At 39.0% G+C, this 26,479-nt stretch overlaps 1 protein-coding gene across 2 annotated transcripts in view; it reads left to right on the top strand.

Annotated features, from left to right (window-relative positions):
- GLT1D1 (glycosyltransferase 1 domain containing 1) overlaps positions 1 to 26,479 on the top strand; it is a 90,850-nt gene that overhangs the window by 10,024 nt on the left and 54,347 nt on the right. For both annotated transcript variants that reach the window (XM_048822281.2, XM_048822280.2), the window contains exons 2-6: positions 2,256 to 2,404; positions 5,549 to 5,654; positions 10,564 to 10,615; positions 20,182 to 20,218; positions 21,383 to 21,439. In XM_048822281.2, the coding sequence (XP_048678238.2) occupies positions 2,256 to 2,404; positions 5,549 to 5,654; positions 10,564 to 10,615; positions 20,182 to 20,218; positions 21,383 to 21,439 (401 nt within the window). The remainder of the gene's footprint in view (positions 1 to 2,255; positions 2,405 to 5,548; positions 5,655 to 10,563; positions 10,616 to 20,181; positions 20,219 to 21,382; positions 21,440 to 26,479) is intronic.

Raw genomic sequence — 26,479 nt, 5'->3', positions numbered from 1 at the left:
GGTAGTGTGTACTGAGCACCCGTACAGATTTCAAGGGACAGCTATCTTAAAAAAGGGATGAACCTAGGCAGATAGCAGCCTTATAGGGTAGATTAGACCAAGCTTTTTTAATTGCGCTAAATACTAGTGATAACACGATAAAGTCCCACATATACTAGGAAGATAGAAAAGTGTTTAATCATGTCAGGGCTTTAATATGTTGCATCTGGGTCCCTCAGCATGGTAGTTTGTTTTGTAGAGGGGATCAAAATACAAAGAGTAACATTGATTGAGCAACACCCAGGAACAGTTTCATGAGTGAACCAATTACTTTGGAGTATTTGTTTGCACCCTGACTTCTGAGCTGTGGTAACTGAAGACAAAATGAAATATGATCACCTCTTGTAGTTAGACAAGATCGCATCAGCTCAGAATTTCTAGCTGAGTTTCTTCGGTTCTGAAGTCCTTGGAGTGTGGTGTTAGGGAGTTATTTTCAAATTATCTGTAACATATAAACATATTGCTTGTACATGATAGTGATGTATGCTAATTGGAATACTGAAGGGGAAAAAATTTCTTTTAGACAAGTTAATGAGCACATGAGAACTTGTGAAATGTATGAGCATCCTGATTGCTTGCCTCAGAGAATGCATTTTTACAGCTGTGGGGTTTGCGGTTCATTATTATTTAATTAGGGCCAAACTGTGAACCCCATACATTGGTAAATAGATACTTGCATAAATAGCCCAACTGAAGTACATGGGACTGCTCATGTGAATAATTGCTCAACAATGTGAATAAAGGCCTTGCAATCTGTCTGTATTTTATTATTTATTAATGCTTACTCTAATTTATTAGTTTTATTTCAAATGGTGAAATCCAAAGTAAAATTAATTCCTATTCAGTATAATGGAGAAATATAGTACCATATGTTGTGCCAAGAAGGCTCTGCCTGTTATAGTGCTAATAATCTTTCCAGGGCCTCAAGACATTTTATAGCATTTTTAGCTGCAATTTCTGCACTGATGACTAACTTCCCCAGGACAGATAATTACATTCTTTGGGAGGCTGTGAAGCGACAGAGAAAGGAAAAAGAATAATATTCAAGAAGCTATTGAATTCACGGATTTTAACGCCAGAATAATTAATATGTGGATGAGAAATGAGCCAATTGGAGCAATATCTAATGACCGCAAAAAAATGTAGTGTTCTTTTTATGATGCTGGAAATGTAAACACTTTATATTTGAAGTTATTTTATATATATTTTGCTGACACAATATGCAAGTTTCTATCAAAACATAAGCATGTTCCTGCACTGCCTAATGACAATGGCACAATCGTCGATTGATCTCAGTTTCAGTAGGGGGATGTAAAACCTCACTGGTAGTAAGTAGATTGCTGATCCAAAACCCTTTTTAATCGGAAGTTTTTCGATTGACTTTTACGGTCTTTGTATCAGGGCTTTAATGTGAAGAATGTTGTGCAAAATGTATATCATTATCACCTTGAAAGCCAACAATAAAAAATAATATTGTCTTGATATTTTAAAATCTCAGTTGCGTTAATACTTGGTGTGTTCATGAAAATGTGTTAAATAACAATTTCTTAAACTAACCCCATTTTACAGATGAGTAAACTGAAGCAAAGAGAAATGAAGTCCCAGGTTAAACACCATGTTAGCAGGAGGCTGGAGAATACAATTTTCAGTCCTCTGCTTGAGCCTAAAATCCTTTTGCACTGAACAAAGTTTTACATTGCACTCTTTTTTTGGTGATGATAGTGGGGCTGGTTTGTTAGTTATTTCAACAGGATTAATTAACTAGATGCTTTTATAGTTTCTTTCACAAGGCCCCCTTGATTCAGCCCACTGATCCAACACATAAAACAAAGGGAGTCTTTCCAGTTATTTGAAGGGCACTGGATCAGGTTCATAGAGCCATATCCTGCAACATGCTGAATGTTTTCAACTTTCATTGATTACAAAGGGAACTGAGGGCTCTCAGTACCTTGGAAGATTGGGCCATGTGAGGGGATGCAGATCCTATTGCTGGCAGCACACACCCTATTGAATAAAAGTCAGAAGGACATGGAGCAATCAGAAAGGGGCTTTCATGAGAGAGTATTTTCCAACCCAGGTTGCATAAGGAAAGTGACTCTAGGGGATAAAAGTTATTAAGCAAAATATGTTTTTATTAAGCTATTTAACATAATGGCAAGTCTGCAGCATATTAATATTAATCATCTTCCATTTGTTCTATTGTTTTTGTGATGAAGGGATCATCTAGAAGCTGTGGGTCACATATGCAGTCTTAAGGATGCTTTTGGCTATGAGAACCCATCTGAAATAGCAAATCTAATCTCTGCAGAGAAGTTTGAAGCGGCTCTGGCCATTCATCTTTATAAAGGAGGCAGACTTCTGCAAGGTAATTCTCTTTCAATTTAGCAGTAAAAATAACCCTTAAAAGAAAGAGTCTGAAAGAAAGCAGGAATGAATACAAATAGCTACAAATGGAAAATGTGCATAAACCCATACATAATGTAGTTACTTTGTCTATCCATTTCAACAAATGTTAATAAACATTAAAAATGTTTCTCTGTGGGAGACTTGATCCAGAGCAGAGAGAACTAAATAACTGTACTTTTAAAGGACACTATATGTTTTATAATTAAATACTTTTACTACAGTAAGATAAGAGCATTACAGTAACAGTAAGATACTTTCAACAAATGTGCTCTTTCAGAGGATGATAATAGCTTGGCTAAGTATAGCTGAGGTCAAACAGAAGAAAGGAGAGAGGCTAATTTGATTTTCTGTTGAAAAATGAATCATGTTTTCTAGACATGAAATAACTTTGAGTTGTCAGTCATGCCAGCTAAACTGCAGGAGACAGCATGTTAGCTGACAAATAATAAAATCTTCTATTATAACTGGTCAAGTAGAACAAAATTTTAGTCTGCCATTAATGACATGCTAGCAACACTGGCTTCCAGAATTACAGATAGTGTCAGCAGCTGAAATTGCAAATATAGTCCCATTCTTGAGCTCATTTTCAGATCATCCAAGTCTGTACATTTGGTCAAATGTAGATAATTGATTACTTTCAACTGACCAGGAAATAACATTAGTTTTTAGGCCCCCAAAGTCTCCACCTTTCTGGTACTAGGAGTTTCAAAGCTTAATTTATTACTGTTAGTATGCATTTGTACAGTGTCTATCACAATGGAACCCTATTCAGACTGGGAACTCTTGAATACAAATAAGAAATAATAATAATTAATAATCTGTTAATCTGTGTATTGTGATTTTTATTGTATGACAAGACACAAAATGGTTACAGGAAAGGCTGATGAATGGTTTTAAGACTGATCTAACATGCTATTTTAGGTAGAGGAGTGAACATAAGGTTGGATTTTCAAAAGTGCTCAGTGTTTGGCCTAACTCTGCTCCAATACTGACTTTGACGGAAGCCAAATTCAGTTCATGCGAAGTACTTTTGAAAACCCCACCTAAAATCCCAAGTGGCCTGAAACCTTGATACTTGACTGATTTAGAGAAAATCTTACTAATCTAAATAAATCACAGTCCCACTGTACTTAGAAGCAGCTGCAATAGCAAACAGAATGATATTGAAAAATAAAATGGAAATCCAGGGGAAAAAAAACACAGTAATATGATTACCAGGATGATTGAACTGACAAATCTAGACGAGATTACGGAGTGTTTGAAGGGGGTGGGAAAAAAACAGAATGTGGAGGAGATGCAGTAATTTAGTAATTGGCATGTTAACAGTAAAATCTATTCCATGTATATTTCATAATAATAAAAAACTTCTAATAATTGAAAAACATTTAGAAGCATAGTGCCATATGTGAATATTTTGATCCTGATCCTGTAACCATAACTTACATGAGAAAGGGCTGCAGGATGGGGCTCTATAATAAAATATTAACGACGATGAGTAGTCAGGGCTTTTGTTATCTCTCCTCCAAAAGATGGTGTCTTTAGAAGCACCTTGTTCCCAAGCCATGTTTGTACATCGGTCTAATGTTCAGAGGAAAGACTGCCATCTGCTGAATCATTGACGCCTCTACCATGCAAAGGTTAAAAAAAAAAAAAAGGAAGAGAAAATAAAAGTCCTTTTGTGGGGGCGGGAAGGGAGTTGAACCACATCATCGTCCCTTTGTGGTCATCTTTAAAGCATCTTTAAATGTGCAATATTATGGGTTATCAATTATGAAGCACAATGGTGCTTTAGAGACAAAATGACAGACCTCTACCCCAAAGGGCTAATAATTGATAGCTACAAACACTACGCAATAGACAGCTGGTAAAGGTTCCTCTACCCTGACCTACAGAACTTCACAATTCCATGTGAAACCCACAAAATAAGTAGCCTAGGTGACAGATCTGATAACTGCATCCCTCTCTTCCAATGTTGCTAGAGACTCGTTTGTTCTGCCAAAGTGTAATCTCATTTATCTGGAATTTAAAAGCATGTGTGTTGTAATTAGCAGCAATCAGATTGTTATTTGTAGCTTAATGAAGTTTAAAAGTGACCACTTAATTGTTTTAAATGCTCTTGTAATTCTTAAAGAATCGAGATAATATCCTCTGACTGCTATGTTGATTAGTTTTTTGGTATCTTGCTATTTACTAAAAGTCATCTGGTTCCAAATAAACAAATGCTATTAGAATGGAATCTCATTTTTATCACAATTTTTCCCCTCTAAATAATCTTAGGCCATGTTCACATTAAGGCTTTAGCTTCAATATGGAAACGCAGATGTAGTTGTCCTGGTATTAACTTTGACACTCTGGACCCGTATACTGATGCAAGTCCCAGTTTACACCAGTGCAGTATGTCTACCCTAGGTTTTTGCACCTGTGCAGTACATTGCTGTAGCTCTATCTCTGACTAAAAACTTGAGTGTTGACAAGGCCTTACAACTATTATTGGACCAGCACATTTTGGGACTCCTGAAGTATATTTCCTATAGTGACCAAACATTGTTGCGTGCAGAAGCTGCTTCTGGGTAATCTGTAAACCCGAGCAGGCTCTGTATCATGGGACAGAGTTAAGCAGAATGGTTGATCCATTGCAGCCTCAGTTCTCTAGGGAGAAACTACAGCACACTTCACCTATTCTGCCTTATCTCAGCTAAAGACCTTTTCTCAAATGTAGCAACTAACTGGTTCAACCAATGCTTATAAAATGCTTGGAAGGCAGCAGAGTATGGAAGCTCAGGCTGTTCCAACCAACTATTTATTGCAACAGCCTTTTGGCTGAATATAGGCAGGGCCTAAGAAAACATTACAGGTAGATAATAGACTAGCATGCATGTAATAGAGTATATATATTGCACGATTCCATTAAAATTCAAGCTTAACCAGGTGTCATCGAAGAACTGTGCTGAGTGTAGAAACATAGCTTGGAGATATACACTGTTGTAGGAATAACATCTCATGTTCACTAATGCTATTCACTAGTACTTTCTTCAAGACTTTATCTTATTAGATTACATGTAGCTCTTCTGCCTGTCCTGTCTCAGTTATTTTCATTTTGCAGGTAGTAGGATTCCTTTTGGAATCATCTTTGGTGGGACGGATATAAATGAAGACATCAAACATGAAGAAAAACACCGGGTGATGGGGGCAGTGTTAGAAGAAGCCAGGTAACAATGAATGTAGGGTTTGTGCAGAAGATTATTGTTCATCATTATAAAAATAAATAAATATTGTGGTTAGTGTTTACTAAAGTCCTGAACCTGTTACCACTGGAGTTTCTGAGAGTTTGGAATATACTTCAATAAGAACAGAGTAAACCCTTTGTAAAACTGAATGTGTAAACATTCTGTTTTTAGACTGCAGTCACCACCGTGGTATTTGACCATATTAATGACTTGCCCAAATCATACAAGGAACTGGTGGAAGAGCCCTGGTCCCCTCCCGTGGGATTTTCAAAAGCACCAATGTTAGTTAGAAACTCAAGTCCAATTAAAAGTTAATGGAACTTGTGGTCCTAATTATCTAACCCTGAGCTTTGTCTGCTAAACCACAACTGTTCCTGAGAATAGCAGATGTGTGCACGTGAGGAGGAAATCATATTGTAGGGCAGGTAAAAGATGTAATAATCTTATAATCAGAAATGCAGTAAGAATAATACCTAGCATATTTAATTTATATGTGATCAGACATATGTGTGTAGGGGGAGGGGAATCTTGTGGAAAATAATAAGTTTGCTTTTTTTAAGGCACAACCTCTGGCAGTTTATTGCTCTTTAATGGTAGACGGGTAGTGAGTTTGCATTGGGATGTTATGTCTTTTCTCTTGCAAAAATGTGATCAATATATCTTAGTTTTTTGTGATTAAGCTCATCACCCTAGTATGTGAGTGCAAATCAATGTTACCTGCCCCCGCTTGTCCCAATGTATATTTTCAGTGGTTTGTTAGGACTAAAACACAGGACAATATCCACAGAATTGTCATTCATAGCTAACACGACAGTTGGGTATTTGGTATTTGACCTCCAAACCGGTATGATTATTATTTGCCATTGCAGTAGTGCCTACGGGCCTAAAACGGATTGGGCCCCATTGTGCTAGGCGCTGTACAGATGATAATAATCATTGCTCCAAAACAATACTTTTAAAGCTTCATGTCCATTTTCTATTAACCTCCCTTCTACACTACAAATAATGTCTATCTTGGGAACCCCATTCCATCAGCATTTGCAATCCAAGTTGAAAGCTGCCCAACCGTTTAATTTCAGCAAAACCACAACTAACAAGTATTTGCATTAGGATCAGTATATTACAGACTCAAACCTGATTCCCCCCTATGCCTCACAAAAACTTTTTCTGTGGCTCAAGTGGTGCTTGCATCTGGCATGTTTACAGTGCACTTGATTGTAGTGTCGGAGACTCAAGTTGAAAGTGGTTTTGTTCTTTTTGATGTTGTTAATATGCTTCTTTTTACAGCTGCATAAACAAAGCAGCCTAGACCATGCAAGAAAAATCATTTAGTATTGCGTGTTAACCTGTTGTTTTACAATTAAAGAAAAAAATCCAGTGACTAGTTATAAAGCTATCCAAGACACCGCAAGAACTAATTCCTGAATCAGAATATACATGTAACAATGAACAGACTTTTTAATAACACTTTTCATTTTTTCAACATCTTCATTCACTGAAAAGGAGGGTCTGTCTCAGGGCCTGATCCAAAGTCCGTTGAAGTCAATGAGAATCTTTCCATTGACTTCAATGGGCTCTGGAGGCAAGCGTGGGACCTTCCATCTCATGCGTTGGAACTCAAGAGCATTTCCAAACCACGGTAAATCTTTATTGGTATTTTAAAATTAATGTAATAGTTGATTTAACTTTTATTGACAATTTATTTGGAGGCTGTTTCAGTGACCCTTACTCGTGTTGAGTAGTGCTTTACTCTGTGAGTCATCCCACTGACGTGCAAGTAAAACGTGATTTCAGTGGGAATATTCATGCAATATGGTACTAATCAACGTAAGTAAGGGTGGCAGAATAGGCTTTATAGCCCTTGATTGTACAATGAGCTCTGCATGAATGCCGGGTGAGCCCACGTGGAGCTCACTGAAGACTGGGACTATAAACCCTGAAGCTGCAAGGTACTTAAGCACATGCTGAAATTTAACCACCTGAGTAGCCCGATTGAAGTTATGGGGCTACTTACATACTTAAAGTTAGACACATGCTTAAATACCTGAATGAACTGAGGCCTTACTTTCCTGAACTGGAGTGTATCTCTATTCACGTCAGCTCTTCTGCATGGGCACAAGTCCCAGTGAACCAATCACTAACACTCTGATTGAGGACAGCATTTAAGCATGTGCTTAAGTCCTAGTGGGACTTATATTTAAGAAGATACTTAAGTGATGACCTGAATCGAGGCTTTAGACATTTATTCTTGCTTGTAATTAGATGGTTAGAATATCATTTATATTACATTGTAGTTTTCCTTTCAGAAACACCTATGGTAAATAACTCTGGAAGGGAGGGAGAAAAGAGATATAGGAGTGTGGCAATTGATACAAAAATATTAAATGTGAACATTAGACAGAAGCAAACTGAACATTTTTATAAAAACTGGACCCCTATTTTTTTCTTTGAAGTCTCTCCATTGTGACCTGTGTTTCTGTACTTAGAGTATACAAAATCTTGCAGAAACATAGCTTTTGCATAGGTCAGATAGGTTCTATGGGTAGTCAGTGCAGTTTTGTGATAATTAGCTTAGGAACTTTAAAGGTATTTTATTAGGCTGGATTTGTTCTAATGCTTCAAAATGTATTACCATGTGCTTTGTAGAGTTCATAATTTTTTCTCCAGTATAGGAAAAGTAATTCAGTTTTCTAGAAGCTACGGTGAACAGATCATCCTGCCAGTATTATTCATTGCATAGTTATTAAAATAAAAATTGATTTTTTTATTATTGATTTCAGGGTTCTAAGCAGAAAAGTTCTATGAATCGTAGATTACTTGTCCAGCACAATATGCCACCAAATTCCATAAAACAAAGTATTGAACTGTGTCTAGCTTTATAATGAGTGTTTCATTTTTAATAAAATTCCTCTAAATGGTGGTTGTACTCCTCCAGGGTATATTTTCAATTTGACAGTACTTTGTGGACTTGGGAGCAAGAGTTTTTCTGCTTGTTAATGTGATGTATTGAAAGTATAATTGTAAAAACTTGAAAGGGAGCATATGCAACTTGAGAAAACAAGCATTTGCAAAGCCTTTAATAACCTTTCAACTGTCAAATTGTATATGTGGAATGCATTGTAATGGTGTAGAGCAGATACCACTGAGCAACTGCATGGAAACAGGCTCAGGACTGTGAAAATAAGTATAATAATTCAGCACTATGACTTCTAATAGATGGTTGTGACTTCACACCAACAAATTACAACATTAACAGCTCCTAGTGAAAGAGCATTTTTGTTCCTGTCACTTTCCAGAGTGCCTCACCCATTGGTACCCACATACCATGGGGGTGCAGTATAAGAAACAACAGAGAGTAAGATAGAATTGTTATACTACTCTTACGGAAGACAAACCCAGAATCACAGATGTAATGTGGTAACCCATCTCCCCAATGCCCATACTTTTAGCCCTAATATAGGAAAAGGGCCCACGTAGATCCTGTTGATGCACATTACAGGTTCCTTAGTGTGCGTTAACCCAGTATGTTAACATGCACTAGGGAACGTCTGACACGCACCAGCAGGGTTTACATGAGCCACTTAGTGCGCAACACAGTGCGCTTTAGAATTCGCACCCCCTTTGTGCACATTGTTGCACCATGTAGCTAAGCTGCCAGTCACTTGCCTAAGGCCAAACAAGAAGTCTGTGGCAGAGCAGGGAGTTGAACCTGGGGTTCCTGAGTCCCAGGCTAGCACCCTGAATGGTGGGTCATCTTTCTACTTTATTTAATGTATTTATTCCTCCTGTTTGTTAGTTTATTTATTCCTGTTTCATTAAGAAAACATTCTATAGTGCAGGGGTGGCCAACCTGAGCCTGATAAGGAGGCAGGATTTACTAATGGACATTGCCAAAGAGCCACAGTAATACATCAGCAGCCTCCCGTCAGCTCCCCCACCCTGCTCCCAGTGCCTCCTACCCACCGGCTGCCCCACCGATCAGCGCCTCCCCCTCCCTCATTCCCTCCCTCCCTCCCGATCAGCTGTTTTGTGGCGTGCAGGAGGCTCTGGGAGGGAGCGGGGAGGAGCAAGGGCACTGCAGGCTCAGGGGAGGGGGCAGGGCCTGTGGCAGAGCCAGGGGTTGAGCAGTGAGCACCACCCGGCACATTGGAAAGTTGGTGCCTGTAGCTCCAGCCCCAGAGTCGGTGCCTGTACAAGGAGCCGCATATTAACTTCTGAAGAGCCGCACGTGGCTCCGGAGCCACAGGTTGGTCACCCCTGCTCTAATGTGAACTTTTTGATGCACAGATGTTCCTCTCTCATCAACGCTTATTTAAGTAAACAGCATTGATACAGGAGCTTAGAAACAAAAAGGAGACAGTGGGGAGAAGGGAGATGAGGTGTTATACAGGTATTCACTGGAAAAGAGGTGCAAATTGCTGGGCTGGGCTGATCTGCCAGCAATATGTAGGGCTATGTCTACACTACTACATATGTCAATATAACTTGTGTTGCTCAGGGGTGTGAATTGGTACAGCTGCACCGCTGGAGCACTGTACGTGTAGACATGCCCTAACTGTATTGGACTTCAGATTCCTTCTCTCATTAGAAAGAAGTTTACCATAACTTGTAGAAAAGGGAAGAGCAGCCTGGAGGCAACTATGTCAATCTGGATAAATGGCAGTGGGCATCCCCAGGGTCTGGGCTTTCATTGAATGCAATCAATCCTCACTTTAGCTCTACTTGGCAAAACAAATAGAATTCCCGCTTCCTGCATTTTCCGTCTTACGTTAATCATTTTTATCAGCTTCTGCTCTTTGTTCTTATATACTTTTGTTCTGAAGTGCCGCTTTATTATTATATTTAAAGACTTTAAGCGGATGATCCTACCCATTTTTGTCCATTTAACTAGGTTTGCAGTGGCTTTCACAGAGAAAATGAAGGAACTGGCAGCAGCAGAGTGGGTATGTTTATTATAGCATTATCAACGAGGCATTGCCATAAAATTTAATTCTAAATAATGTGGGAGAATTGTAATAATCTTCATATTGTGTATTTCTGATTTTTTTCTGGAGGAGAAAACATTTTATATTTATGCACTTTGCTGGGTCAAATAGGTCTGGCATTTGAAAGCCTTTAGTATTTGAGAAGAGTTTATAGCTGTTTTTAAAGTACTGCTCTGTAGCATTTAAAACTAGCCTTTGCCTTTTGAGTATCTCCCGATAGTATGTTTATGTTCTTTCCTTTTACATCTTTTACTAAGCCCCTGGAAGTTGCCACAGTTTTGCTGAACAGCTCTATTTACAATGAGCAATTTTTAAAATTAATTTGTAATTACTTGCTTTTTCAATACAGAAAATAAAGTAAACTCCGTAAAGTGAATTGTAAATGAATGTTGGGCCAAGCCCAGCAATATGAGATCCCCTATTTACCAGGCTGTGAATACAGCACCAAAATACATAATACCTTTTAAAAAATTGTGTTAGTTTCTGAAAACAAAATGAAAAACTTTTCTATGCTAAATGCTGCCGCTGGCCAAATACCGGATAAAATTATTGGTAATATAACATATTAGATAAAAAATACATTATTTGACAAATTATTTGAAGGATATTATCTGATCAGCAGTCGATCTGGATGAATAATACAAAGTAAAATGCATTGAATAATCTATTATCTGCTGAATATATTATTTAACTGACAGTTGCTAAGTTCTTCCAAACACACTCAGTCCTGTTAGTGGCAGCGTTATTTTTATTTGCATGAAGTATGTATTTCCACATTGAATTCAATTTTACAGTAAGCATTACATTTAATCTTTACTGTAATGGAAGAAGATTGTTAAAAAGGAATGTTTTCTAATAAAATTGTGTAACACTCAAAGATGAAATTTGGAACCGTTACGGAGGTCAGCAAAGGATTTTTGGGGGACACAACTTTTGTGCTTTTTCTTTGTGTACTTCTACTGTGTGTTTCTGGAAGAATGTATGTTGTATTTATGATAGTCCATACACCTAATACATAAGGCCCTGATCTTGTAAGCAAACCTCTTTCCCCATATGTAGCCCCGTTGGCTGTAGTGAAGTTCCACATGGACATAGGAATCCACCTGTGTGGAGCTCTTTGAAGGACTGGGACCCAAAGGTGGTAACATTAATCTAAGCCCTAATGCTTCACCACTGAAAGCAATGATAGCTCTGCCATTGTTTTCATTGGCTAGAGGATCAGGCCCTTAATTAGGGTTAGGTTTCAGAATAGCAGCTGTGTTAGTCTGTATTTGCAAAAAGAAAAGGAGTACTAGTGGCACCTTAGAGACTAACAAATTTATTTGAGCATAAGCTTTTGTGAGTTACAGCACACTTCATTGGATGCTGAGCTGTAGCTCACGAAAGCTTATGCTCAAATAAATTGGTTAGTCTCTAACGTGTCACTAGTACTCCTTTTCTAATTAGTTTTCCAGTTTCTGAACAGATTTCAATTAGGGTTCCCAAGATCTGGTGTTAAGTAATTTACTTCTAGAACTTGATGTTCAGATATTATTTAAGTAACATATGATATAAGTTCAGAAGCCTCATCCAGATTTTTTAGTGATGTGGATGTGTCCACTGGATTACTCGAGCTTTGCACAGAGGCCAGAATTTAATCCAAAATTAATTAATTAAAGCCACCACAGTCTCTAAAACAAAAAGGAATAAAAGTGAGAGAGTGAGGCTATGATCTTAAATGTCTTGTTCCAAATTCATTTTTGGTGTAATTGAGCTGAAGTCGGTGTAGTCCTCCCATGGGTGAATATGACCACTTTCCTAAAGTTGGACTATTAAAAATATATTGCGTAGACCAAAGGAACAGGGAAAGTAAATGACAAGAGAAAAATGTAAACTTACATTGAACTTTTATAGAGAGGCACTCACAAATTTCAGAGAGAGGCTAAAATTAAAGAAGTTTAAGAAACAGGCCTTGCAAATAAATCAGACAATGAGGTTGGACAAAATCAGTTGTGCAAAAAATGTGATTCTCTTTGACGATCTCTGTCTGAGCATTCTTTCTAAAGGCATAGTTTTAGTGTAATTACATTTTGATTCTCTCTCTTTACAATATTGTCAGATTTTGCTTTGTTTAAATAATCCTCCTTAGTGAACAAATTTGGCCCAGTATATAATTTAGCTAATCCCACTAATTATCATCAAATAGAAAAGCAGTAGAGCAGTCACCTAAATACCAATAATCCAGAATTGGAAGCATTTAGTTTGGTCATATTTTTTCCCTTCTTGTCATTTGCGTGGTTTGTTTTATAATTGCACTGCATGTGCTGGAAGATATTAAAAGAAAACAACATTTTTATTTGTTTTGAATGGAAGTAGTTTAGATCATGCAACAGTATCCACTGTAATAATAAAATAATACTTTGTACTTCAAGAACACCTGCCTTTTGAAGACCTTGAAGTGCTTTACAAACTTCAGGCCAGATGCTCATCTGGTGTTAAATCAATAAACCTCCATTGATTTGAAGGAGTTAGGTCAGATTACACCATCTGAGGATGTGGCCCATAATATACCAGTTTAAGGGCCTGTCTTTGTTCCCCCAATTACAGCCAGCATTGTACCTGCACTACTGTAAGTCCCTTACAGGCAACACTGTTGTTTGTAACGGTGAGGCTAACCCCTGCTTGAACTGGGTAAGCTGCAGCAGCTTAGCATTCTTCACCCTGTCTGTAACGGGTGTTTGCACTAGGGCAGCTACACTTGTGGCTGGCCACCAAATGGCGGTATTTGGGGCCAATGCCAAATGTAGACCAGGCCTGAACCTGGACCCTTCACAGATGCTTAAGAATGGGGAAGGCACAAGGAACTGGGCACAGCTGTAGTCTTTGCCCTCACTGGAGCACAAAGATTGCTCCTGGCTAGTGTCATTAGCAGCTCTAACAAACCCAAAGAGGGCTGTGGAGGCCCTGGCCCAACTCATCCTCCACACCAGGTAGAAGAGCTCGCCAAGTTCAAAGGGGAGTACATACTGCATAGCTTAAGAGGTTGGTGTAGCAGCTCTGCTGTCCAGTTGCTCCAGATGACATTCTTCTGCTAGGGAGTGATTTTGATCCAAATACAGGTGCTTGAAACCACTGCTTTACATTATTGCAAGCTTCTTTGGGAGTCACCCCTACAGTGTACCAGAACTTGGTCTATTCATTAATTGAAACAGCAGTTCCTTTGGAAACTGATCTACAGATAGGAAGAGGAATCCCTTGGCTGCCACCTGGACTGTTCACACGGCGAAATGAACTCAAAAAAATCTGCACGGTTTGCATGTGCTAGCCTGACTGAATGAGCTGCAACATGACTGACTCCAGGCATTTCTTAAGAGGGTATTTGTCTCTTAATGATTCACTCCTCCTCCTCCTCTCCATGTCTTCCCTTATTTCTGATCTAATAATCACCAACAGCAATAGGAACTAACTGCATGTACCAGCTCTTCAATTTTAATTTCCATAATCATGCAATCATTTTCCTTAGGCATTTAGCCTTCCCTCAGTCCTGTGAGGCAAGACCGTGCTATAATTCCCATTTTACAGATGGGGAGCTGAGGAACAGAGAGGCTAAAGTGACTTGCCCAAGAGCACACAGGATGTCTGTGGCAGAGAAGGGTCTCCCAAGTCCTAGGCTAGTGACCTGGCTCTTAAGAACCGTTATTTCAAATACAACACCTGAACCTCTAAGAAAAAGCACAGGACATGGACATTTCAACTACAAACACTGAGAAACACAAATGTATTTTTCTGTGCTATTCTCCTCAGAATATTATCAAAAAGAAAAGGAGTACTTGTGGCACCTTAGAGACTAACGAATTTATTTGAGCATAAGCTTTCAGGAGCTACAGCTCACTTCATCGGATGTGTATGAATATTATGATTCCTTACCCATTATTTCATACTAATGTGAGCTGCATCACTCCTCCAACGTGCGCTTTCTTAGTCAGTAAATTAAGAATTTAACTTCCTAGCAAGTACTAGAAATTGTATGGTACTCAGGGGGTCATATCCTCCAGCAAACTCCTTTCGTTGTATTGGATGAAGTATCTTTAATTAGGAAGTACACAATGCATAATCTAAGTACCTGATATATTGTAAAAGGCCCTGTGGGTATGATCAATTTGTTATTCCAACAGGGTAATCTCAGCGGAAAAAAACGCTTTCCAATGGCAGTTTTATCACCACTCAATTATACCCCTCCACAGTTTTTTTTAAAGGAGACTACAACCAAAAGAAATGTTATCTGTGGCCAGTGTCACCCCCCCGTGTTCACTCCTCATTGGCAAAGTTCTCTCAGGGGTAAAATATACACATTACTAGAAAACCTATGTCAAGGGCCCTGACACAGTGAAGCATTTAACTAGTTCCTTAACTTTAAATGTGCGAGTCCCCATTGACTTCAATGGATTTCATCATGTGCTTACATGCTTGGCTGAATTGGGATCAAGGACAAGAGCTGCACTGTTGAAACTGTCTGCCCCTATTCTAGCTCCTTCCAAAGCTGTGCAAGTGCCATTCTGCAGCAAGACTTAAGAGCCAGGCCATAGAGTGTATGAATTTGAGTGAATATGATCCCTGATCGGGCCCTGTCTACTACTTTCTTGTGCACATTGCTGCATAATTTGTACCACAGAGGTATAAATTAGACTGAAGGCAGCCAGAGGACAGGCTCATGTTAGTGGTGCTTTTTGAAAAGTGTACCGATTGAGGATGCAATTAAGCCAATGTAAAATGTGGAATTAGAATTTAGCCTAATTCTGTAACACACATCCTCTCGCACACAGCTGCCAAACTCTCAGTAGCATGATGCTATTTGTGTGTGTGCGTGTGAGGATTAAATATATTTTTTGTGTATTGTATGGGACAGAGCCATGTGATTTGCCTTCTACAATATACATGGAAATGTGAAATTCACATCCTATAAGTAACAGCAAGATAAGGCTCTGAGTTTATATCCGATAGTTCTGAGACACAGTCTTTCAATAGGATCCGAATCAAGAAATGGTTTAAAAAGCTGTATCAATACAATAATCTTTGTACAATAAATATCAGATAGTACAGTGAAATTGAATCCTCTGTTTGTGCTAAATAAAAAAGAGGCCAATTCTGCAGTTTTCAAGTATATTCTACAAGGTTCTGAGCACCAAAAGTTCCCACTGGAGACAATGGACCTGAAAGCTAACATCTTTAAATCAACGTGGGATGCCTTTCTAAAACATGCTCTAGTTCAACCACAAGATACAAGCTAGATGCAGATATTACTTGATGAATTTCACAGCCTACATCATCTTAATGGTCCCTTCTGACCTTAAAAATCTCTGAGAATAGCCAAGTCCTCAAAGGAATAGACCAATGGTGAATTTTCACCTCCCCAAAGAGTCACTAAGATATAAATAAACATATATCATCCCTTACCAGATTTGTAATATAAAATCTAGTTACTTTTAAATGAGATGTCATTTTGTACATTTTTAATAAGAATTTATATTATATGATACAATTTAAACATGTATTATCATTGGATACTCTTTAATGTTCACATTGGAACTGACTAGAGCAGTTTTGTGTTTCTTCAGTGTCATTGACAAATGAGGCTGCAGATAAAGGGGTTGTGGTCCTAAAAAACAACCAGCGTTTCATAATCTCAGCTCAGTGTACAGTTCACCTATGCATCACACATTAATCTTTGTTTCAACAAGAATGCCTAGTCTGGTGACAGCACAGAACTATAGTTTGAGGTAGTGTGCTCTTATAAAGAATATTCTAGGTTGCAATAAGTTCTTTATTACTTTTTTCCACTTTAGTGCATAACTGAAATTTTTCAGACTCATGCATAGCTTTGTATTTCACTGGGTTTGTAACTTAGCTGTTAAGCAAGTGACGTACTGGATCCTAAGCAGTTATGGCATTTCCAGGCAAGTGAAAGAACAAATACTGAGCAAAGAAAGTCCAATCCGTTCGCAGAGCATTATAAAATATATAAATACATGTGGGTTCTTAGCAACACTTGGGGTTTTTGTTTTAGTAAGAACAGTTAGCCCCGATTTTGAACTTGGAATTGCTTTGCTTTTTCATAGTTTCAATGAGGTCCTTGAAGTATTTGGATTAGATCATCACTTAGTGTAAATCAGATTCAATACAGCTACTCCAGTTTATGCCAGCTGAGGGTCTGACCCTTTGCATGTATGTGTAATGAAGTTATTTGCTCTGTGCGGACACTAAGGGTGATATTTTCAGACGCTCTCAGTATTGGCCGCACTGCTTCCATTGCAGTTATAGTGAGTTTTGCCATTGATTTCAAGGGGAGCAGAGTCAGATGCTGCTGAACACTTCTAAAAATCCTAGCCTAATGATCTCCTGGCCATTTTTGTAGGGGTTTGCTTCAGTCTCCTAGCCCAGATTTCTAACTTCCCTAGTTTGTCCACACATCAAATTGCAGAACAATTGATTGCCATCCTCCTCCCCACCACCGCTCTCCGTCTATAGTTTATGACTTGTTTGAGCTCTTTTGGACTGACAGGTGCTATATAAATACGAGAGGTTATTTGTTACAGTATAGCTGAGACTGTTTATGTTGTTGCATACCTCTTAAAGCTGTTTTGGTTGGGTTTTTTTAGAGCCTGTCAAGGTTCCTCCCCCACTCTGAACTCTAGGGTACAGATGTGGGGACCTGCATGAAAAAACCCCCTAAGCTTATCTTTACCAGCTTAGGTCAAAACTTCCCCAAGGTACAAAATATTACACCCGTTATCCTTGGAATGGCCGCTACCACCACCAAACTAATACTGGTTACTGGGGAAGAGCTGTTTGGACGCGTCTTTCCCCCCAAAATACTTCCCAAAACCTTGCACCCCACTTCCTGGACAAGGTTTGGTAAAAAGCCTCACCAATTTGCCTAGGTGACTACAGACCCAGACCCTTGGATCTTAAGAACAATGAACAATCCTCCCAACACTTGCACCCCCCCCTTTCCTGGGAAATGTTGGATAAAAAGCCTCACCAATTTGCATAGGTGACCACAGACCCAAACCCTTGGATCTGAGAACAATGAAAAAGCATTCAGTTTTTACAAGAAGACTTTTAATAAAAAATAGAAGTAAATAGAAATAAAGAAATCCCCCCTGTAAAATCAGGATGGTAGATATCTTACAGGGTAATTAGATTCAAAAACATAGAGAACCCCTCTAGGCAAAACCTTAAGTTACAAAAAAGATGCACAGACAGAAATAGTTATTCTATTCAGCACAATGCTTTTCTCAGCCATTTAAAGGAATCATAATCTAACACATACCTAGCTAGATTACTTACTAAAAGTTCTAAGACTCCATTCCTGTTCTGTCTCTGGCAAGAGCAGCACACAGACAGACACAGACCCCTTTTTTTCTCTCCCTCCTCCCAGCTTTTGAAAGTATCTTGTCTCCTCATTGGTCATTTTGGTCAGGTGCCAGCGAGGTTACCTTTAGCTTCTTAACCCTTTACAGGTGAGAGGAGCTTTCCCCTGGCCAGGAGGGATTTCAAAGGGGTTTACCCTTCCCTTTATATTTATGACAGAGCCCATGAAATAAGAGTATTCATACAGGATCTGTAGGGCAGCCCATGACTATGGAAAGCCCTAATCTAAACAGCGTAATTCTTGTCAGCCCTGGTCCCCCTTTAATTGCAGCACTAGTGTTTGTCTGAGGAGTGTTTGTGAAGCAGCCAGTTCAGTACCGTCCAGTGAACTTCCTATCCTCTTGACTGGGCTATTTCAGGCTGATGACATACCACTTCCTCTTGAATTACTTTCTCTCTCGGTTCTGTTGCTGTTAATTTTCAGTAATTGAAACTGGTGACTGAGCTGTAGAGAGGGCCAGTCACACAGGACAAAGCTGAAAAATAACATGTGCAGTTGGTTCACATTTGTTTTTGAATTGGGGCTTTCTTCTAAAAACTGTGCGTCTCTTCTTGCCATAAAGTCACGATCTGGCACTTGTGATTTCACAGGCTGCGGCCCAAGGACAGCCTTAAGGGTGGGTGATGTGCAGGTTCACAATCTGCTGATACAGGTGAATATCCTAAATTGCTTATACTGTATCTGTGGATGCCAAACTCTGGATAATATAGGGACTCTCTGCCCCAGTGGGCAACTGCTCACCACAATACTCAGTCTGAACTATTTAGGCAAGCACTAGCCAGTACTACAGCCCAACAGTACTACAGCTCTGGGGCCTGTATCCTCCAAAAGATGGAGGATAGGATTGCCTGCATGGCAGCTGATCCTCAGGCCCCATGCTGTAGAGGGAGACACCACAGACCAGGGATCTGTATTTCACAGGAGTGCACCCTCCCCTCCAAATCCAGGCCAGTGCCTCCCCCTCTGCGGGTAGCAGAACCTGCAGCAAAGGAGGGGGATATATTTGCCCTTATAATAGAAAACATCATTGTTGTGCAGTTTCAAACTCTGAAGCTTCCAGGGATATCTTGGGAGAATTCATAGACTGACTACACCAGTTCAGCCAGACGGGAACTTAATGCCTCTTCACAGATGTTACAGTGAGTGCTTGTAAGACTTGTAAGTAAGGTGGTTTTGTATGAATACAAAGCTTTGCACAGATGTTGCTCCTTTGGTTGTGTGCAATGCCTTTTTGTTGTAGAGAGGACCTGAGGGAACTTCTTGACTAAAGGCCTACTTGGCTGGTTTCATAGCAAAATGCATATTATACAGCCTGATTTGCTATAGAATCAATTATGGAGAGAAGGTAGGCTGTGAAGGAGCAAGCCCTTGTTTAAACACATAAGCTTTGTCTACATGGTGAAAACAGCTGTATCTGCATTGCATAGCTATTCCAGAATACCTTTGGAAGCAGAGTAGTGTCCACAGAGGGGAGTTATTCCAGAAGCTATAGCAGAATAGTTATTCCAGAATAGCTGTTCTGGTCAATTTCCACATGTAGATAAGGCCATATATATTCGGCAGCAGTCTTTGACAAAGGATGCTGTGAGAGATAAGTGGGGTTTTGTTTCTTGCCTGGTATGTTTGAAAGGCCCTTTTTAGATAAATGCACTTTGATTAAACTGATTCTGTGGCTTTTAAACCAATTATGGTTTTTTTGGTAGTCCCAGTTGTTTTTGAAATGACAGCCTTCCTTCTGCAGAGAAATAGTTCTCTCTCTCTCTCTCTCTCCATGCAATGAGCAGACTAATAGATGCTAGAAGTGTCATTGTGAAAAAGTAGGTTTTATATTAATCTGGTAATTGTATCAAACTGCAAAATTGGTTGGTTGATACAAAGATTGATTAAACCTAATTTTAATCACTGATCTTCTTGTGCATTTGACCTTGCAAAAGTATTCCTTTCTAATGTTCAAAACCCATTAGAAGTACAGCTAGTCTGTTTTGCTTCTCAATACTCAAAGGGCAACTATGTAGTTGAGCATATTACTGCACTAGATTATTTTGAGTCTGAACAGTTTTTGGGGTGGGGAGCGTGCAATGAAATTTATGCTTTTGCTTTCCTCTCTTTAAAGCCAGATGCTAGAAGCAAAATATATATCCAAACTCAAGGTAAGTTTTGAAATATTCAAGGTACGTGCTTGTTTTAAAGCTTGCTACCCTTGTGATGTTTACTTATGTGCATTTTTCAAGTGATACAGAAGTCTTGCTGAAATAGACGTAGGATGACAGCCTGGCTCCACTGGAGTCAAAGTTTTGCTGTTGACTTCAGTGGGCCAAGATTTCACCTAGATTTTCAAGTGAACTCTTGATTTTGGGTGAGTCAACTTTCAGCAGCCCAACATGACACATTTATGGGCCTGACCCAGAGCATGATGAAGTCAGGGAGAGTCTTCCATAGACTTCAATAAGCTTTGCATCAACTCTTCACGCCTAATTTTCCGAAAGTGCTGAGCACCCATTCTCTAAAAATCAGACCCCTTTAACATGCCTCAAGTTGGAGTCCCAAAACCAGAGGCACCCAAAATCAGTATTTGCTTTTGAAAATCTTGGTTGGACAGTTAGTCCAGGGAATCTGATGTATTCTGTTTGTAAAGTGCTATATACATCTATGGTGCCATCTAGGTAATATTTAATAAAAATTAAGACCTAGCTTTGCGTTTTAAATGTGGGTGCTTCAGCTGCAGCTGATGTTCCTAAACTAACCAATTGTAGAATGTGAAAATAAAATTTTAGATGTTTAACTTTGGCCTTCTAAAGAGAGATTTTTTTTAACTGTGTAGTGTGGGGTTAGAGTTTAAGATTTATGAAGAGATTAAATATTCATATAATTTGGTAGTGACATCCAAGTATTTGGGCATGATGTTTTATTCCATGATACTTTGGTGTATGTTTCAGAACAAATCCAGATGATTTTCCCGTCAAGTAAAATCTACCTATGAGATATCCAGACAACAACATAGTATTAAAGGCCAAACCAACATTGATGCAAGTAGGCATGACTCTGTGGACTTCCATGGAGTTGCACCCTGTGAGTGCATTTGGCCCAAGGTATAAATATTGGAACCTAAATTGGAAAACTCAAACTGAATGCTACAGAAATTCTAGGCAAGGAAATGTAGGCGGGAAAGGAAAAGCCTGAGATGGGAGCAATTTCAAGTGGGATTTAGAGTATTTGACAAAGACATGATTCACTCAATACAAGACTTTAAAAGCTATTGTTCTGCCACCGTAGGTCTAGTAAAACATGTTGTCCTTTTCTTCCCTTGAATCTAGGAATTATGACCACACCCAGTGCAACTTTTAACTGGAAGAGATTTCTACAAAATGCAGGTAAAATGTAAAACTGCTTTATGCTTCTGAACAAAGTGCATGAAGATCATAGCTCACACATGCTGCCTGTTCCTCTAATTAAGTTTTCAGTATATATTCCTGATATGTTTGAATGATTTTCTGTTTTTGTCTCCATGCTGGAAGGGATCTTAAAATATGTAAGTTGATCTGTTGTATGGTTATGTTTTTTAGTACTCTTGAAAATGAGGGATTAACAGCGCTAGCTAGAATCATGCAGTCAGAATTCCGCCCTTGCTTGTTAATCACAGCAGCAAACTCCCCCTGCTATTCCTACTCCCAACCTTTTGCCGCTCTTAAACTGACAAACATGAAATTGTACCAAACAATAAAGTGGCTATGAGATATGGACAGATGTCCCTTGGAAAGGTAGTTGGCAGTAACACTCATTTCACTCATGACCAAAGCACAGATATCTGAGCATGCTTGTGATACACAGGAATGTGATGGGGGCCAGTATGACTTTCACAGAAGAGATGGGTAGGGAATCTATAACAGCAGTTCAAACTTTCACGATCTTACCCCCACAGTGAGCCTAATTCTTGACCTGGAGAGGTCAGATATCATTCAGTATTTGTGCCTATAGGCTATATGGCCTTACTGTGAAGACTCAACAAGAATGGTAAGCATGCTTGGACTTCTGGACAGGCAGGTTGCCACTAAACTATCTGGGAACCTCTTTATGGTGCCAATTGTATATTTCAGTCTGGGCTGAAACTTGGTTTCAAAGCAGGAGACAATTTAGGAAAAGAAAAGATTGTTTTATTAATAAATTAATAAATCTTTTAAATAGGCAGTTAGGGTATGAACCAGCTTCTACTGAAAGCAATGGGAGTTTTGTCATTTATTTCAATGAGACCCCCTAGCACCTGACCTAGAGTTCATAGAAATCAAGAATATTCTCTGCATGTTGTTAGAGTTGGTTCAAAAAATTCAGACAACTTTTTTTTTGTTGGAATTAAGTGAGTTGTCAAAATCTTTTCTGGGAGTGATTCGTTTTCTATGAACTTTACATGGATCCCAGGCTGACAGCAAGAGTCTGGTCAGTTTCACAGCTGCTATTGAGTGATCTGCAGCTCTGAAACTGACATTTATGTTAATTTCAGTCAGCATCTACAGCTGGATGAGTATATTTCCAGAGGAACATATTTGTTTCTAAAACAAAATATTGCAGGATTTCAACTTTGCTAAATTTTGAGAGTTATCAGTTTTTGTCCTGATTTGGGATGGAAAGTTTTCCAGACTCTCAAAAATTTTCCTGGGATGGGAAAACTGACTTCCTGCCCGTCTCTAATTATTGTTATTAAATATTTAATCAGGTCCCCATTGTGCTGGGCACCACACATAGAAACATAGTTCCTGGCCTGAAGGACTTACAGTCCAACAGAGAAATGCCAGGGGACGGGAAAACAACATATAAGCAGATGTGTGCCAGACACAGCATAATAAATTTTAAAAGGATTTTTGAATTGCCTATTTGTTAAAATGCCCATTTAATTAATTTATAATTAATATGCCTATTGTGCATTTAACCCCTGGAGCACAACTCCTTTGAGTACGTCATTTGAATAGTAAGTATAAATACTTTAAAAGTTATAGTTCATGTAGCTTGAATATTGGAAAGTTGATTTTTTTTTCCCCTCTCAAATTGAAACACAAATTGTTTTCTGGGCTGAGAGCACCTTTGCCATTTGTCAGCCAAGAACAACAACAACAACAAAATCTCACCGACTTACTTATCTGAATACAAATAAATATATACATAGAAGCAGACTAGACTCAGCAAAGGGTTTGCCTAATTTTTGTGGCATGGGGAAGTCAGGAATGCAGAGTCAGTTGTGGCAACTGAGGGTTTATAGCTTTGTTATTTCCCCCCCAATAACCTGGCAGTCAACAGCCGTCCCATGTTCGGGGGACTCTTCTAAATTTTTTAAGCTCAGATCAAATACATACACTAGCATTATATGAAAATTGAGAAGAGGTTTCTACCTTATAGCTATAAGAAAAGGAGTACTTGTGGTACCTTAGAGACACGGCTGCTACTCTGAAACTTATAGCTATAGTTGGTAATAATCCACTACCCAATGAGTAGTGATAAATAAAGCTCTCCGCCTTTTTACCCCAGTCTTCCTAAAAGCCTGCAGAAAGAGTATGTCCAAAAGACAAGTTAGGGCCAGATCCTCTGCTGATGTAAACTAGAGTAGCTCCATTGACTTCAATGGCTCCGTGCCACTTTAAATTGAAAGTTGAAGGGGCCAGAACTAATCTGCTATAAAGGGTCTCTATTTCTGAACTGCCATAGGCGAGGGGAGCTAAATCTATGGTGCTTGACCGGAAGAGACACAAAGGAAGCAGGCACTGAGGTATCCAGTGGACAGGAAAACTCAAGAGTTACAATAGCCTGACTGGTTGCACTGAGATTCATAGATTTCAATGATCGCTGTGATCATCTGGTCTGACAGCCTGCATAACACATGCCATACAATCTTGCATTTTGAGCCCAATAACTTCTGAAACATATATGCAGCACATGCTACTTCATGTAATGACCGTGGGGGAAATGCAGGTGTCTGGATCATTCCTTGCTATGTGCAATATATCTGCCATGTGAACTAGTGAATTGTACCTGCGGAGCAAGCTTATGAGCCCCAGCACTGTTACACTGAGTTCCTACCTCAACCTGTAAGTAAAAGCGAGCTCTTCTAAACTTTCCCTTGTAATGGCACATCTGGGGGAAGGGCTAATTTCAAAAAACCATCTAACCTTAACACGTTGATTGTTAAGGCTCCTTTTCCCAACAAGAAAAATTTTCAGGCATTTTACCCTGGAAATTTTTTTTGTTGCATTGTATTTATCAATCTGATCTTCAACAGTACAGCTGTTTCTTCCTTTGTTACAAATGAATCCACACTATTCAATTGCTTTATCATGTCAGTAAGTGTGTGTCATTATTCAGAACCCATGTCCAATTTTAAATTGAGCATTGTGAGGTTATTTTGTTCTCAGTAAATCATAGCACAGCAGAACAGCGCCACTAAGATTAATAATTTTCAGAAGTATAACGATTTGTCACTTGCCTAGGATAGCCCCAGCATTGATTGGATCCTGTATCTCACTATTCTGTGATTAAAGGAACAGCTGGGTCGGAGGGTGCGAGGGAGGAGAAGATTCCCCATAAATGCATTTTGTCTGATATATTAAAGGCAGTTTTATCCTAATGTACTCTAATGCAAACGTGCAAAATAATTCATAATTCACAGACAAAAGCAAACAGTGACTGTGACTTCCATGCCTGCTAAGTAATAACTTGAAAAGTGACAAAATTATTCAGTGTGTATTGGTTTTATGACCAGGTTTCTCATCTCGTTTGTCTTATCATCAGTCCTGCTCCTATTTTGGTCTACTGAGATGGGCTGTAGTTCTCATCAACACTTTCCCCCATACCCCAGCAACATTGTAGCATTTAGAACATCTTCCATTGTAGCAGGTCAGGTCTGGTTGTTTATCCCTAATTCTATGCTTGCTGGAGAATAACAAACAAAGGGAACAGAAGGGGTGCTTCTCATGGAGTTTGCAATTTCTAGATCCAGTCTCATACATTCAGATTTATGTAATCTAGTAGCAGTTAGTGGCAAGTCTTAGAAAATATAGCAGTGATGATATTTTCCTGGAAAGTAGTGCCATTTTGATTCAGTTAAAGCATATAGTTGCTCAATGCAGTGCACTTTAACCAGATCATCTACTATTTATGTGATTCTGTGACTGCCCAATCTCATTCATCTTATGAAATTTACTCTCTTTTGACTTCTGTCATGTATTCACTGTTACTTCTATCCCGTCTCTAAAGGGGATTAATAGTTTTTTCTCGAAAACCCGCTCCAAATATTTTTTAGAAGTGTTCTCTATCTTATGTGCCCAACTCAAGTCAGCCAGTACCTAGCCCTACAATTCCAACTGAAGTCACTGGGAGCCATAAATGCTAAGCAGCCATGAAAATTAGGCCATATAGTGCCAAGTAAGTGTCATAAAATCAGTGGACCCTTTTGAAAACTTGGGTTTTTTCCTAATTGTATACGCCCCACTTACATAGTCCAACTTGGTTTTGAGTTCCACAACCATAGTGATGCCTGATACTCATGCTGTATAGAACCTTATCCCACAAATAGTCTGATTGAAAACAGCGGGACTGTAGATGGAGTGAGGTACAAGTAGACACAGTATGAATAAGGGTGGCAGAATATGGCCTGGATCAATTACAGTGGGTGCTAAAACCAGCCTTCCCTCACCTCTCAAAATGTGGGAGGCATGCAGGCAAAATCCAAGGAAAGCAGGCTGCCTAGCAGATTTCAATGAATGGTGGATATAAATGACAGTGGCCTAATGTAAGGAAGGCATTTTTAATTTTTGTAATAATTTTTGTGGGTACAATGCAAGAATGGTATAAAATCATGGAATCTGTATTTTAACTCATTAGGCTTCAATGCAATGATCAAGGGACTGACGGTAATGCTTGGTTAGAGATAGTGTACTTAAACTCCCAGCGGCAATAGTTTCAGCAACTGGAGACTTTGAAGCATTTTATTGGATAAATCTGCAAAGAGGGAACTTTTGGAATTAATTAGGGTTTTATTTGTCGTCAACTTTGCAGTCTTTTCCGCATAATGAAAAGACAGACTGCAGACTTCAAAAGACAAACAAAAATCATGGCCACCCCTAGATTTAAACTTAGACTCCAACAAGACAGTTATCCTGGAAGCAAATTTCTAAGAGAGAAACTTTTCCTGTTGATGCTTAGTAACTATCCAAATCACATCAGTCATGTCACCAGTTTGAGATGTCCATCTGTGGACCTAAAACAATTTAGATAGTGTAGACTCCACTGAAAATTTGTCAATAGAAAACAACAACACAACCTACGTCAACGTGAAAACCCAGATTTGTGTCCTCTGCTCAAGGATGGCATATAGCTGCTTAAGGTAGGGACTGGTCCAATGCCCATTTAAGTTGATGGAAAGACTTCCA

Source organism: Caretta caretta, chromosome 15 (assembly GCF_965140235.1).
Source record: "Caretta caretta isolate rCarCar2 chromosome 15, rCarCar1.hap1, whole genome shotgun sequence".
NCBI lineage: Eukaryota > Metazoa > Chordata > Testudines > Cheloniidae > Caretta > Caretta caretta.
The sequence above is the reverse complement of the archived record's forward strand: the minus strand, read 5'-3'. Positions and strand labels throughout refer to the sequence as shown.